At 36.5% G+C, this 15,504-nt stretch overlaps 1 protein-coding gene across 2 annotated transcripts in view; it reads left to right on the forward strand.

Moving 5' to 3' along the window:
• LOC133528443 (putative epidermal cell surface receptor) overlaps positions 1-15,504 on the forward strand; it is a 96,741-nt gene that overhangs the window by 15,659 nt on the left and 65,578 nt on the right. For both annotated transcript variants that reach the window (XM_061865832.1, XM_061865833.1), the window contains exon 2: positions 10,204-10,323. In XM_061865832.1, the coding sequence (XP_061721816.1) occupies positions 10,215-10,323 (109 nt within the window). In that variant the 5' untranslated portion in view covers positions 10,204-10,214. The remainder of the gene's footprint in view (positions 1-10,203; positions 10,324-15,504) is intronic.

The following is a 15,504-nucleotide window of genomic DNA, read 5'->3' on the forward strand; positions in this document are numbered from 1 at the left end:
GGAACAACAGTAATACGAGAAGCAATTTCGACGACGAGAAGTCCTACCACAAATCACTTTGTTCGTTCGTTCATCGTTTTGCCTCTAAATAGGTACTTATCACTCGAATAAGCTAGAGCCAGAAACAAAGTTGGCAGCGATTTTGATAGCACAGAATGTGCACCTGTTATTTTAAAAGTCATAATTTCAAATAACACTTGCACAGTCTGTGCTATAAAAATCGCTCCCAGCTTTGCTTGGTCTAACTCTAAAATGATAGAGAAACAGATAACGAAATTGTGATTTTCGCGGTAGGCCCTCAGTGTCAATCACCCGTTAACGGAGCGGGCCATTATTACGTGTCGTATTTACGTTTTTTCGTCATCAGTGTTGAACGTCGAGTAATAGAGTATTTCTTATCAAGTATTAGTCTCAATACGCTGCATCTAAAAGTCAAGATGCTCTTCATGTAACTAGGGTACTGACCTAAGTACCTACTCATAAGGAATAAAATGAAATATTCTTCATTTACCTACAGGCAAATAATATTCATAATTATTAATAAACCTTCCAACTGGCATGCATTGCATACATGTTAGTGAAGATCTGTAGATTTTCGGAACTACCTTCACAACAAAAAAACAGTAGGTATGACGAGGATCCAATGTTATGACTCTTACGAAGAATCCAGATTTCACCATTTTACGATTTTGCCAGTCTTGAACACGTGGATCAACGTCGTCAGTTCATAAATTCATGGTGACAAATAACTATTTAAAAACAGTTGTGCAAGTTTACATTGTATCCTAGGTATAAGTATTTGGTGTTAGTGGGTTACGCGGATAACAAACTTGGGAACACTACGAGCAAGAAATAGTACTTACGACGAAAAAATCTAAAAATATTTTTTTCCCATGTTATTAATTTACACATTGATCCATCTGTACTGTTTTACTAAATATTCAACATTTAGCTTAGAGCATTGCACCATTCGTCTCGTATAATGCAATATCCATGAAACAAACATTGTAGTTCAAGCCAAAACTAGGCAGTAACGACTAAATTCAAATTGATTACGTCTCACAGCACACAATGGGTTACGAAACAGTGACCGATTGAGGTGAGAAAAACTGTTGTGTGGGAAAGTTTGAGGTTCGTTCAAATGCGTCGTGGGTACAGTTAGGTACCTACAGAAACAAGATGCGACATGCAGGTTCTGCAAGGAGTCAGAGGAGACTGCAATGCACATTCTCTGTTCCTGTGGACCACTAATGTCAAAAAGAAGTACCCACTTAGGGCGGCACGTATTGCAACCCTATGAGGTACAGAACATTACGGCCCAAAGAATCTGGAATTTTCTGGATTCAACGGGCATCAGTAATGAACTTTAAAGGGCTGTCACAATAGATCACTACCTGGTCGACGTGGCACTCAAAGGCCCACAAACCCCAATAATAATACCTACATCGATTCTGACGTTTAACAACACCAAGTAAAAGGCGGTGCCTATGGATATAAACAATCAAATTGAAAACAAACTGAAGAAGAGTACTTACTGTATAGAATTGTGTATTAATATAATATATTCGTTTTTTTTCCCGTACATATTCTCTATGCTTGCTTTACTCGCGCCCTTTAGTATATTGCTCTACATATTGAATAGGTACTTAGTATACTTTCATGTAATAAAAACAAGAAGCGGCAAGCAAGCATGCTTTATCGTGTTTTGACGTTATTCGGCCGCTGCAACGGTATAAGCCATTAAACGAAAGTTTTTTCTCGATAATTGTCCATAATTTAGAAAGTGAAAGTAAATAATTTAATTAATACCTTCTGTAATAAACAATATAATTAATTTTGCAAAAAAAATAATCAATACATATCTCGCAAAAACAACAAATGTAACCATATCGTGAATTCAATTCGAAACAATATCGAAAACTTAGGTGAAATTAATTAGGACGTATAAAAAGAAATCGATATTTTTTTATAATTGGTTGACTGGTAGAGAATGCCTTAAGGCATTAAGTCCGCCATTTGTACCTTCATGTATTGTGCAATAAAGATTAAATAAATAAATAAATAAATATTTTCCAAATGAAACGTGCGTGCTACGTAGTTACTTCTTGGCTTTCGGTCACTGGTTACCGTTGGTCATATCTATTAAAATAATTTCAGTCTCGAATTTATTATCACTCACTCATCACATAGACTATAATAAGTTTGCGATAACCATGTCCGGTCCGGCGGTGTGGGCGAGCTACGAGCGGTCGGACTGAATTAGAGCGAAGCCAAAAGGGTCGCTGAAGATAGGAAGGCACGCGAGTTTATGAAGAACATCTGCACCTCTAGGGTGCCCTAGAACAACTTCTACATGTCAGGAAGAAACTTAAAATTTTCTTTCCTTCAACGTTTTCTTAGGACACGGGTCCCAAGGATCGTAACCCTTTACTTATCATGTTGCCACGTACTCAATCCTTCTAAATAACCGATTACATCTAATCACACGACATCCACTCTTATTCCTCTGGTGAACTTTCCGCAATGATTCGCCTCTATACTCGTAGAATAGTAGATCTGCATATACCAAAGGCTTCAATGTCATAATTATTCCATTAACATAGCGCCTTTCGTATCTCGAGCGTTAGATGGTGTAGTTAAAATTGCGCTGCTCGCACGCGTTCATATCCATCCCGAGAAACTAAATGCTCTGATCTGCATTCAAGTAATAAGTGGTTGACGATATGTCATTTACCTACTAATGCCGCTCTCCATAAGAACTTACGGTTCTGAAATTGTTGTAAATACCATGACTAAAATTGAAACATTCATTGAATAACTTTTCCAAAAATATGGTGAGTTGTTTAATAACTGAACAGATTATGGTGATTAGATAAATAAGAAAATTAATATGTGTGATAACTGTGTGTGAGATTACGTTGTGACGCATTGGAAGGTCATCTTTGAAATTGAGATTGTGGGTCAAAAATAATCGTTTTTTTTTTTTTCTTTAATCTCTTCCTGTTAGGTACTACACGTTCCTTATAACTTATGTGTTTAAAAATATTTGTAAATATGTGGCTAAGAGAATGGAATTTTAGAGATGGTTAATCTCTCCTGAGGATTCGATTCTCCTAGACGCTCCTTACTTACAGAAAAACTAATTTTTAAACTCTTCGACTACTTAAGTTGCTTCAAGTCAAAGCGCCTCACTCACACCTCGTGATTTGTCATGCATCAGTTTTCTCTTCTCCGACAAATAAGGGCAGCGAAATGATTATTGCTTACTTTTAACCTACCCAAGTGCAAAGCTTGGAACCAGGCCAGATCATCGGTAATCATAAAAGATTACCCGTTTTTATCTCTCGATTATCCGCCTGTTCCCATCACGCTTCATCGACAATGCAGAGAAATTTGTGTAGAAATAAATGTTTTGTTTCACGCGGGCTATGTGGCCAATTAATTTGCTAGCAAAAAGCTCGTAATTATTTTGAGAGTTTTTTACGTGTTAAAAATGTTTTGTTGTGTAACGTGTGAGACGTTCATTAACACAACTTTCATAGAAATAAACGTTTTGGTGTTCAGGTTTTTTAATGATGGATTAGTTGCTAGACTTTCTGGCGTAAAGTTATAATGGGATTGTATTCACATTATCTTAATGGGAGTTAGGTATATAAGATTATACGTACCCAATATCAATAATATTACAAATGCTAAATATCCACTACATCGGCCTATAACTGTGCACTTCAACAAACTTATCAGCATCAGTAAAATAATCCTTAATTAGTCCGTCCATCGACCTTATCGATGTCGCGTAGACTTTATTTCTTTTAATCAATACCTCAAAGTAATGTTAAAGCGCTGTTATTTACCACTAGATACTAAAACACTACGTAACTAATAGAGGTAAAAATGCCATTGTGACTCAGTATTACTCTTTAGTTTAGCCTTAGATTTATTCAAAGTTGCTGGTCATATCGTAAGTTTGGTCGCATAAAGAATAGTAATAGCCGTACTATTAACTGAGACAATAGCGACCGCATGTCACATGCATCTGGCATGGGAAGTATGAAGAAATCGACCCGGTTCGGAGTTGCTGTGATTTCACGCTGCTGCCGGTAATTTTAACGAAGATAATTCAAATCTGTCACTGGTAGCATAGATAAACAAGTTAGTTTATAATTATAATGCTCACTCCATACATGGCTTTCCTTACTTAATTTATATAATAAGTTGTATGGATTATATGGTAAAATTTGTCATCAATAAATTTTAAAATCACCTAAAATATAATACTTATTAGGTTCGCAAAGCTCGCTTAAATCGTATTAAAAACGGAGATTTATCTATGTATGGTATGGAGTGAGCAGTCTAAGCTTATTCATTTCTCCTTGCTGAAAGGAAGAGTTTTGATGTGTGCGGTGGAAAGTCAGCGAAAAGTGGCTTTTCGTACTTAATTACTTACATACAACCATTTAATTATAATACCCCTAATTAAACTATATGGTAATACACGCTCTCTGTAAATTTCAAATGCTTACCTATTTATTATAATCGCTAACCTACGGAATATAGGAATACATACTACATATATGTACATAGAAAGAAATACGTACATCGCAAGCTAGTCACATGGCTGCATTATTATTTTTTATACCACGTCGGTGGCGCACAAGCATACTTTACATATAAATTAATTAAGCAAGCATTAATGTTAAAAAATATTTTGTGGGTGACGTGCAATACCCGATGGGTGCTAACAATTTATTGTTAATGAATCGTTGAATGAATTGTGTAATATAATTTGCTTACCCTCCCTCCCTCCATCCCCCGCATAGCGAAAATATAAGTAATATAAATATGTTTTAACTGTAGTACCTAATCAGATAAATGTATTAGTTACATCATATTAACCATATCTGCCGTAAACGTCCTAGTTCTGTAATAATATTCATAGTAACGTAATTACTCATTAAAACCGACGCTAATAACTACTAAGAACTGACACAGTTACCCGTTTAAGCCGTTAGTTGACTCGATCCATGAAATTATGATGAATAGCATGTGAAACATTATAATATCTTTTGAAATCTTTGGCGGCATTTGGTTGAAAGACATTGTGGCTGAATGCTTTCTTTCTTTGCCTTAATCACCAGATTTATGAGTGTTGCCGTCCCAGCAACAACGTGTAAGCCTTAATAAACTTTTTGTTTAAGTCGAGACGAACTGTCATTCTGAAGGACCGTGTCTGGGGTTTTTGTCTTGAGAGTTATGGGGGAACCCGGCAATTAACAAAAACAAAGCAACAATTAGGTTTGGGAGTACTTTTTTGGAGTTAACTGCTTTTGATGAGAAATCCCGATTGGACCCGGGTACGTCCTTAAACTACGTCCACAAGAGAGGTATGGGTATTGTGAATTTCATCTCGTTTTGTGTGGTAGGGCACAGCACAGCGGATGGCATTCCAGATCTGGAGCAGAGCCCAACTGGGGAAGTATCTCCACCTTACAAATAACCGCAGCCAAATAACACTAGACCCTACTCATAGTGTTGTGTTCCTGCCGGTGAGTAAGGTTGCCAGAGCTCAACGAGGGGAGGGAGGGTTGTTAGGGTTGGCAACGCGCATGTAACTTCTCTGGAGTTGCAGGCGTATATAGGCTACGGAGACTACTTACCATCAGGCGGACCGTATGCTTGTTTGCCGCCGAAGTACTATAAAAAATAGCGTGTTATTAAAACATCCAAACGTAACAACATTCGAGTTTATTATGATTAACTGTACCTTTCGTTCCCAAATGAGTTATTATCTATATATTTAATGTAGATGTACGTTAGAATTTGCATGAGCTCCATATAGAGTTATTAGATATATAAAGCGGAAATAAATAGTGAATTATGAATATATTATTTATTTATTAGAATGTTTACATGTTAACATGTAACTAAGAAAATATTTTTATATTACACTTATATATATATGTATTTATAAAAACTAAATATAAAATACCTCCCCAAAGCTACCCGCTTCTGGAATACTCCCTAGGATGCTAGCAGCATTGCCCCTTTGCACCGCCAGGCTCAATCTTTGGGCAAAGAAGGAGCCCGCCCTGTGGGTTTAAATAAATAGTGGGTTTTATTCATTGTCCGACCTCAATTGAAACTTTTTCAAAATTATTTGTAGTCAACGTAATATTACAACTTAATAGGTAATAAATACAAGAGGTTCAATAATCTACGACAGTAGAAATCAATTGGACTTCCCGACCTTGTGCGAAAGCGACAACTAATTTCAATACAATTCGCTGGCACGCGAACAATGCTCGCATTACGTAACAGAGCCCGAACTGGCACAAGATATTACACATTATGTAGCGACAATTCTTCATTTTTTGCGAGTCTTCCGGCGACGAATAGCCAGAAACCGTAAATTTCCTGAATGTTGCGTCATTAAGAAAAAAATATATTACCTGGGACGCTGCGGTGGCACTAATGCATAATGCTGTAAATGTCAAGAAAACAGCACAAAGAAAACCTTTCAATACTTATTTTAAGACCGTTTAGTCTTGAATATGGAACAGCGAGTCCCACGACGTTCGGGTCGGTCAATCGGTCAGTTTTCCATCTGAAACATTTTGAAGTGTGCGCAGGAAAATAGGATTCTTAATTTAGTCATTAATTTAATAAGAATTAGTTTATTTTATTAGCAGGGCCCGTACATTTCATGCCGTTCCCGGAAAAATGACGTCACAATTAGACTTTTCGCAATAATTAATCATTTGTCAACGTCTTTCGTTAACTGATAGATATTTGACACTCAGTACAGAAACGTTTAACTTTTATCTTACTGTCACGCAACAAAATAATAGATTGTTAGTTCATTATTTAAATAATACATATTTTTTTATTTTTAACAGTGTATAAAGTATTTTTACGCGTCAATATGTTAGCTATGAAACTTAGTAGCGTTATAAAAAAAACCGGTCAAATGCGAGTCGGACTCGCGCACACAGGGTTCCGTACCATCTATAAAAACGGCAAAAAATTAAGTTTGTTGTATGGTTGTATGGTTTATTCTCTTTTTTAGTATTTGTTGTTATAGCGGCAACAGAAATACATCATCTGTGGAAATTTCAACTGTCTAACTGTCACGGTTCATGAGATACAGCCTGGTGACAGACGGACGGACGGACGGACGGACGGACAGCGGAGTCTTAGTAACAGGGTTCCGTTTTACCCTTTTGGGTACGGAACCCTAAAACTTGCCTGTATGTGAAATTACGTCATTTTTACGTCAACGGCATAAAACGTACGGGCCCTGTTTATTAGTTTGTAATTGTTTGCTATAAAATATATCATTGAGTTTAATTTTATTTAACAACATGGCAATAATAATATCATATTATGTTTCCATGTTAGGCTTAAATAAAGCTATGTCAAAACAAACAGTTGACACCAGCGGTCGGAGTGTTTCTCAATACGACTAACCACAATGTCCCTACGACCACGAAATATAGCAGTCTCGCTTTACTTACTTTTAGATCAAATAACCTTTACCTACTAAAAACTAAATTTTGACTACTTATATGACTAAGAACCTTTTTCCATTAGCACCCATTCGAAAAAGGGTTTTTTCTTCCCTGCTAGAAGGGATTTAAGTGTCACTTTTTTCCTGCTAGGAGGAATCAAAGTGGCAATTTTCTGTTCTAGGACCGGTTTTTATTTCTTTTTTAATGCAATTTTATTTTCTTAACTCAAAAAAAAAATTAGAACATAATAATCTCCTCATAGGTGATGTGATAATCAGAATGTGTCACATGCTAGCAAAATTATTTCCAACATGGGCGTTAACACTTAAATCCCTCACTACGCTAAGGATTTTAGACTCGCTACGCTCGGGATTCAATCGTAGAACCCTTAGGATTAGGCCCTCGCCGTAAATATCTAATTTTTCTCCCTTTTCATATGTGTGTGGTGGTCATTTATCGTGCATTCAAACCTTTGTTGTACAGTCAGCATCGATAGTAGCGGATGAAACAACTCTAAAAGTATTTGCCATCCTGAAATACTTTTTCAAATAGATGTATATCTCTTCAAAATAAAATGGTGGCCTAGTGGTAAGAGCGTGCGACTTGCAATTCGGAGGTCGCAGGTTCAAACCCCCGCACGTTCCATTGAGTTTTTCGGAACCTATGTACGAAAAATCATTTAGATATTTACCAGTCGCTTTTCGGTGAAGGAAAACATCGTGAGGTAACTGGACTAATCCCAATAAGGCCTAGTTTACCCTCTGGGTTGGAAGATCAGATGACAGTCGCTTTCGTAAAAACTATTCGTTCATGGCTCATTAGTTACAACTGTAATGTCATGGAAACGTGTTTTCAATAAATAAATAAATAAATTCTAAAATAGGCCCTTGAGGCATTGTACCAAGGATGCTGGTGGCATTTCCTCGTTGTATCGCAACACTGATACGCTGTGCTAGGAAGCCGCCAGCTCGTCGGTCACCAGTTATGTCAACCAGACGTTTCGCGATTTCTCCAAAAAACTTGTGCGCGCTGGGACCTCATGGACCTAATGGTACAAAATGGTACTCTCTACCGAGGCTCTTATATTTATTACGTTTTAAAATTTCGGCGTTTCTCGCCGCTGCGCCCGCTTTTACATTAGTCCGTTGGAGGTGGGACAAGAGTTTAATATATCTCATGTATTTTGCGAAGCACTGCAGCATGATCAGTTACACTGACGCCACATATTATAACACGACGTTTTTGTTTTTTATCTCAAATAATAAATATTTGAAACCCTTCACCCAACAACCTGTTGTCCCTGCTACCAGCATCACGTAATTAAATTCGACCTGCAAAACAATTATTGTTTGTTATTGACCAATTTCATTGTTCATTGTATTCTATCCATAAACCTTTGTCCCAGCGATAATGCCGAAGATGTTATTGACAAGGTATTGTTTATTAGTGATTTGTATCTATCGTGTACATAAATAGGTCATCCTAATTAACACACAAACCTATTGACTTTCCGGTACTAGGTTTAATCCAAGGCTGCAATAGTAGATTGTTAACCAAGGGATGAAAGGCACTAATTTCTGTCGCGGTAGTTTGGCGCTTGAAAGCAGTGAGAGCGCTAATAGTCCGAGACTGAAATGGTGACTTTCACCCGAGTTAAACACTCTACTTTTCATTTCGAATACGAGGAAAATAAATACATGTGTATTAAAAAAACATGACCAAGTATAAACTTTTATAGTATTTTTTTAGGGTATACTTTCAATTAACAATTTAGGTATAGGTATCCTGATGAATGGAATGGGGAGTTAAATATTAGAATGGAAATTGTGCAACAAATCATTTTATATCATTTCTTAATAATTGCTTATCGTAATATAAACAAAAAAAACGTACTGGAAAAGTATAATGCTCTAGTGCAGAAACGTATCATTGTCTGCATACTTTAGAACAACAACTACCCACTTCCAGAGCATGAGAAGTCAATGTACCCTTTGAGCTGCCCATAATAGCTGTCAAATTGGCTTCTTAACGAGACAAAGTAGCCGTAAAAGGTACCTATGATGAATATAGCCCGGACCGGAGTAGGTACATTATATATGTACATATATAATGTACCTACTCCAGTAGTACATATTATACGTGAATACACCCTAAGGTGCACAGTAGTGCACCCCTTTTTTGAACAAACAACCCCTTAGTAGTTTTCTGCGGAAACCTCTTGAGGATAGGCAGTTTCTAACGTTTCGATTAGTTGAGTTTTGAAAAGCCCTGATAGACAGATGAGTTATACTCATATATTAAACCAAAAAAAATCTCTCATCTGGACAACACTTACCAAAGAGCTGGTGTGCATATAAGCAAGATCTTATCACAGCAATCATGCACATGTTCAATCAGAAGAGACCTTATAATCCTTTCACGTCGGGTATGTCCATAATATAGTGAACCTATTGGTGTACCTATATCACACAATCATTACAAATCATTTGTGGTTAACTGATAGAGAATGCCTAAAGGCTTTCAGTCCGCTTGTTGTACTATTTTTATTTGTAATAAAATGTAAAATATAGAAGTCATTTTTTTCTTTTTCCGTTAAATAATGCATAAATAAATATTATAGAACATTATTACACAAATTAGTAAATTAGTAGTTTAGTGTGGATGCATAGCCCTAATGACCGGTATGTTGTTCCAGATGTGGCGGTGATGGCTATGTGCGCGCGCGCAGCGCTGTTGTGCGCGCTGGTCCTCGCCAGCGCGCACGCCTACACCGTCGACTGCAACCGCGAGTACACGGACTGCGACTCTGAATTAAGTAAGTCATATCTTCTCATTGACCGAGCGATCGTGAAAGGTGAGCGACGCGACTCAGTTTCAGCTTGGACAACAATTATTTTTTATGTCCGGCTGTTTTCCTCTAAAGGGGGCTTAGCCAAAATGACGATTGCAGAGAAACGAAACGAAACGCTATCAGTTTCTATCGTACTAATATGGGCGAGTGATAGAGAGACAATACCGTTTCCTTTCGTTTTCCGCAAACGATTGTCATCTTGGCTAGCACCCTCCCTCCTGCCCCTAGGCCGTGAGGTGCTTGTTTGATATTTGGATATAAAATTTCATTTTATATGTCCATAGCATGTTATACATCCACATTAAGGTCATCTTAACATTACATCTCTAACAGACAACATTCCAACTTCGTCAACAACATTAAATGTGATTACGCCTAATTAATTGCTAAGTACAGTAGATATTAGTGTCGTTCTGATTGATGGGGGCGATGACCTGGACAGTTAGGTGGATCGAAAGTTTGGTCATGTACGGAGAACGGGACAAGCTGCCGTTTTGGAATCTGTTTTTATTCGACTGCGGCCAAAAAGGAAGGGGTATGATTTTACCTATTTGTATGAGGTGGCGTGGGCATGTTTTTGTCGTGGTTTATTGTGGACTCAAAACTACAGAGAAGATTTGATCAATGTTTTTAACTTTTTAGTAGTTTCGTTTATTTTTTGTCAGTGTGAGGTTTAAGACTGTTTAAGATATTGGGTAGATAATATTTTATTTTCACGTCAGCCGGCTGCACCCGGCAACAGTCTTGTCAATCGGTATAGAGCTATACGATAAACGGGCATGTCTGATATCTCGGTACCCTTTGCCCTCTATATTAACAATCAGAAAAGACTATAAGAAATCTAGTTCAACAAAATATTAGGTCACATATTTTCACAAGTTAGTGAGTGGATTATGATAATTTAAAACTTCAAATTACCGGATCTTTTGATTTATCAAATTGAATGTCGCTCACACCTGCTTCTAGGTTTGCATCAAAGCGAAGATTGCATCTAGGTTTTTGGTAATATTGCTGCTGTCGCTCGTATTCACATAATGATAGCTCTCGATATTAGAATACAACTAGTAAAGATTTTTAGAGCATAATAGTTATGTGCATTCCATGATGTGATGTAGGTACATTTTTTTCAATGTTTGAAAAAAATGATTATTTTTACTGAGCATTTTTTGCATCCATTGTTACAGATAAAAACTACAAATTTCTTTTCAGAAAATTCACGTTTGTACGGTACACTGGTAGAAAAATTCGCGAAAACCTCCAATAGTTTAAATTCAAGCTTTAAATAGACAACAGATTTCGACTTCAATGCTCGGTACGCCGGGCAATTCCCTCGTTCAAAAGACTAAAACGCGCGCTCGAGCCGAACTGTAGATAATCTCGTGGGTTTTTGTGAAGCTTTTGTTTTAATAAACTAACAGCTATTAGCGGTTATAATCTAACGACTAATTTGGCCGGCTTTGGGAGCAAATTGCTACATTACTCATGGAAGTAAAGCAGGAGATACAATACATGTATTATTTTTCTAAGTTAATTCTTTAATTTTATAATTGGTTCCATAAAATAACTAATTGTATGACATACGGCCCGATTCGAAGAATGAGATACGATAACGATAATTTCTGGTTTAGATAAGTTCTCATTTAGATATTGTTTGTATTTCGTATAAAGATCTAAGGAAGTAAAAAACTTGTTAATAATAAGTTTTACCGTAACTCTTATTACACAACTTATTATCTCCTTTATTTATTTCTTTTCTCAGGCTAGGATTTTTACAATATGTATATAAAAGTAAAATATAAAAACACTTACAAAACAATACAAAAGATATAAACACATTATAAAAAACCTAACCTAGGGTGCCGCCGGCAGCGGGGCAGGGCCCAAGCTGCCGGTGGTAAGGGCCGCAGAGAGAGGAACCGGCGGACTATCCGCGCCGTGTCCAAGATCACCGCCTTCTGCATCTGACCCTTGACCCAACCACCTAGCGAGAGTCTCTCAAGGTGACACAAATTATTATTATTAAGAGGAATTCCTAGTGGTGATTTTTCCATACAAACGCTCTCGACTGTTTCCTCCCTGGATTTTGAACCTAGAGCAATGATTTTTTCAAATAAGATCAATATCATCAATATCTGTGCCGCTATGTTTTGTTTTTTTGGATTATTTTATTTTGAAAAAACTTACAGCGCCTCAAAAATCGCAAAAACGGCTCAATTGAATTGGCTGTAAAAAAAGGCACAGTATACAAATATGACAATAAATATCCAAAAAATCAAAACATAGCGGCATAGATTATTTCTTCCTCTTGCAATTTCCAAAATTTCATAATGATTGGTTGCGTTTTGGAGGAGGAAACAGTCGAGAGCGAAACCTCGATTTTTGAGTTTTTTGCGAGTGAATTTTAGTCCGAGCTGCAGTTGTCCTTATCGCACGAATTGGAGGCGGAGACAGTTTATAAATATACGTACACAGAAGGAATAGTGATGGGCATAACATCCTTATTAGGGATTGCAGAACCGGTACTGTTTTAAAGAACCGGGATTTTCGGTACTGGTGGAAATAGGAACAGGGATTTCCCGCTACTTTCGGAACTGGTCTAATTATTTCATTATTTTAAATAAAACGACAGCATTTTGCGAATGTAATAATCAATTAATCACAATTTCTTTTACTACGTATAATCACAATAATTAAGGCAATTTTTTTTAGAAATACTTATAGTATTTTACATTGCTCACACTTGTGCGTCACAAGTAAAAGATAACTACTTTGATGTTTGCCACTAGATAGCAAAAATGAAATTACATTAACGAGGGGATTTATATATAAGTATCGCAGTCGTATTGTATAATCCACCGTATTACAATACGGCTAGCCGATATCAAAATAAGGGCCATTTTGAAATGCTTCGGTTCAACGATTAAGGTAGGTATGTTGGGTAAATACCGGATGCGGGTGAAGAACGTAGGACATTCATGTCTCCCTAATTTGGCTTTATTTTTTTAATGTTGGCAACATTGTGTAAGATGCCATTTCATTGCGCCTCGACTGCCAGTGTCCCCGCGTCGCTCAGGGCGTCGGGCTTGTGCTATGCGCAATCACAGGGAGCAAGATATTTTCGCAATTTTTTTCTTCTATCCGATCTTCGCCCTGTAATTTATTTTGCGTATTGTGACGAAACTGTGTTTGTTTTAATGTATAATTTCTTTTTCGCTATTTTTTATATAACTATCCAATCGAAACAGACCTAGGACTGCTGCAGACCGATATCCGATCTTGACCCTTCCAGGTAAAGATCCGAGAGAAACAACCCGATCTTTACCTATTTAAAAAACAGCAGTGATTGTCAAACTTTAAATTTTCTTCAATTTACCTACTGACCTACTTAATTATCACATTTATTGTTTTCTTGATCACACTTTCGTACCATTATTTTTATCCAGTACCACTACCAACGCGACGGTAAATCAAAAGGAAGAGATTTTGGGAGTCTATTTTGTATGTATGTATATTGTATGTGTATGTACACCTACTTACGGACAATGTCATTTTTTAATTTCCGCAACTCAAAGGTAGCCTGGAAGAGATCGCTTTTTAGCGATAAGACCGCATGTTGTTTACCTTTCTGTTTTTTTTTGTATTGTTTTCTTTTATTGAGGTGTGCAATAAAGATTATTTATATTGTATAGGGATGATGATACATGTTGAATTTTATAACAAAATCGAGTAAAATAGATAGCAAATGAGCAATTTTTTGCAATAAAGTACCTACACATACATATGCATATGTAGATGTGCACGCATACATACATAGCTAGTTTCGGATACAAAATAGAGATAGGGCTTCGAAATTAGTTTCCTTAAAATGCTTCAAGAGGGCTCCCTTTTCCTATACATATATTTACTTTACTCTTTACATTCGATCCTTACATTTTATAAAAAAAAAGATTGTATATCAACTATATATATAATTTCAAAATTATACCAACAAAATCGCAATTTTACTTATTTTCCATACTTCAAGATGGGCTCTCAGTGACCTTGACCTTTTTAAAGAACTACTTAGTCTTTTTGATTTCTAAGTTTGATTCTTATTTTTTTGGCGACCTTCATTAAAAATGACTGGGCACGATTATTTTTTTATTTCGATTTTTGTCCCTCCTACTTAAGCACGTAATATCTTCCAGTACATTTATTTCAATAAACAATACATTTACACTTTCACTAAACCTGTACAGTTCACGAGATCTTAAATTGTCAAAACTTCGAAACCTATCTATTATTTTAGTAGTTTTTCTTATTTTATTACTTCGGGTAAACCTTACAATAAGAGGTTTCTTAGCACATTGTTTACATATCAAATTGCCTTATATTAGGTATCAAAGTTTGAGAGCCACAATTTCCTTCTGACATAGGTATCAAAGTTTGAGAGCCACAATTTTACCAATTTTTGTATCAACGAAATAAAATACGAAATAAAAACTTTCGATGACAACTTTTAAGTTTGTAATTATCGGTGGCTGCAATTTATATACATTCGAGAAGGGTAGAAACCGGACCTATTTCTTTGTGATATCTTATTCTCTTTCCATTAGAAGCAACTTTTTTTCACCATCCGATGTTCTCCCTTGATGGCAAAACACTCGTTACCCTAAAAAAAGTATGTCTCATCTTTACACAGGTACAAAACTGAAACCGTTCTATATTGAAGATTACCAAAATTCAGGCCGAACCTACGGCTATTATTTAACGATTTGCTCCGTACTTCAAGAATCTGTCATGTGCTGAATTAACGTTTTTTCACGAGTTCTCTCAATTGGTCCCAAAATTGTCCGGCATTAACCCAACATACTTTACTCAGATTGTCATTGCGATACGTTCTTCAATAAGGCGACCCAAGTTTAGCCCCATCGTACTACAAGTTAAATAGATTGTAGTTTAACCATATATTTATACCTACTTACAAAATTTCACAACACACCATGATCACACCCAACTTACTGTCACGGATAGGTACCGTCAAGTGTAAAAATATGGGTGTACACATCTTACTCAAAAATATGTCTCATAGCATCTTATACCTGTGTAATAAGAGCGTAGTACCATATTTATGAGAAGATTCTTTCGATACATATTTTTGCACTT

Source organism: Cydia pomonella, chromosome 19 (genome assembly GCF_033807575.1).
Source record: "Cydia pomonella isolate Wapato2018A chromosome 19, ilCydPomo1, whole genome shotgun sequence".
In the NCBI taxonomy this organism is placed as follows: domain Eukaryota; kingdom Metazoa; phylum Arthropoda; class Insecta; order Lepidoptera; family Tortricidae; genus Cydia; species Cydia pomonella.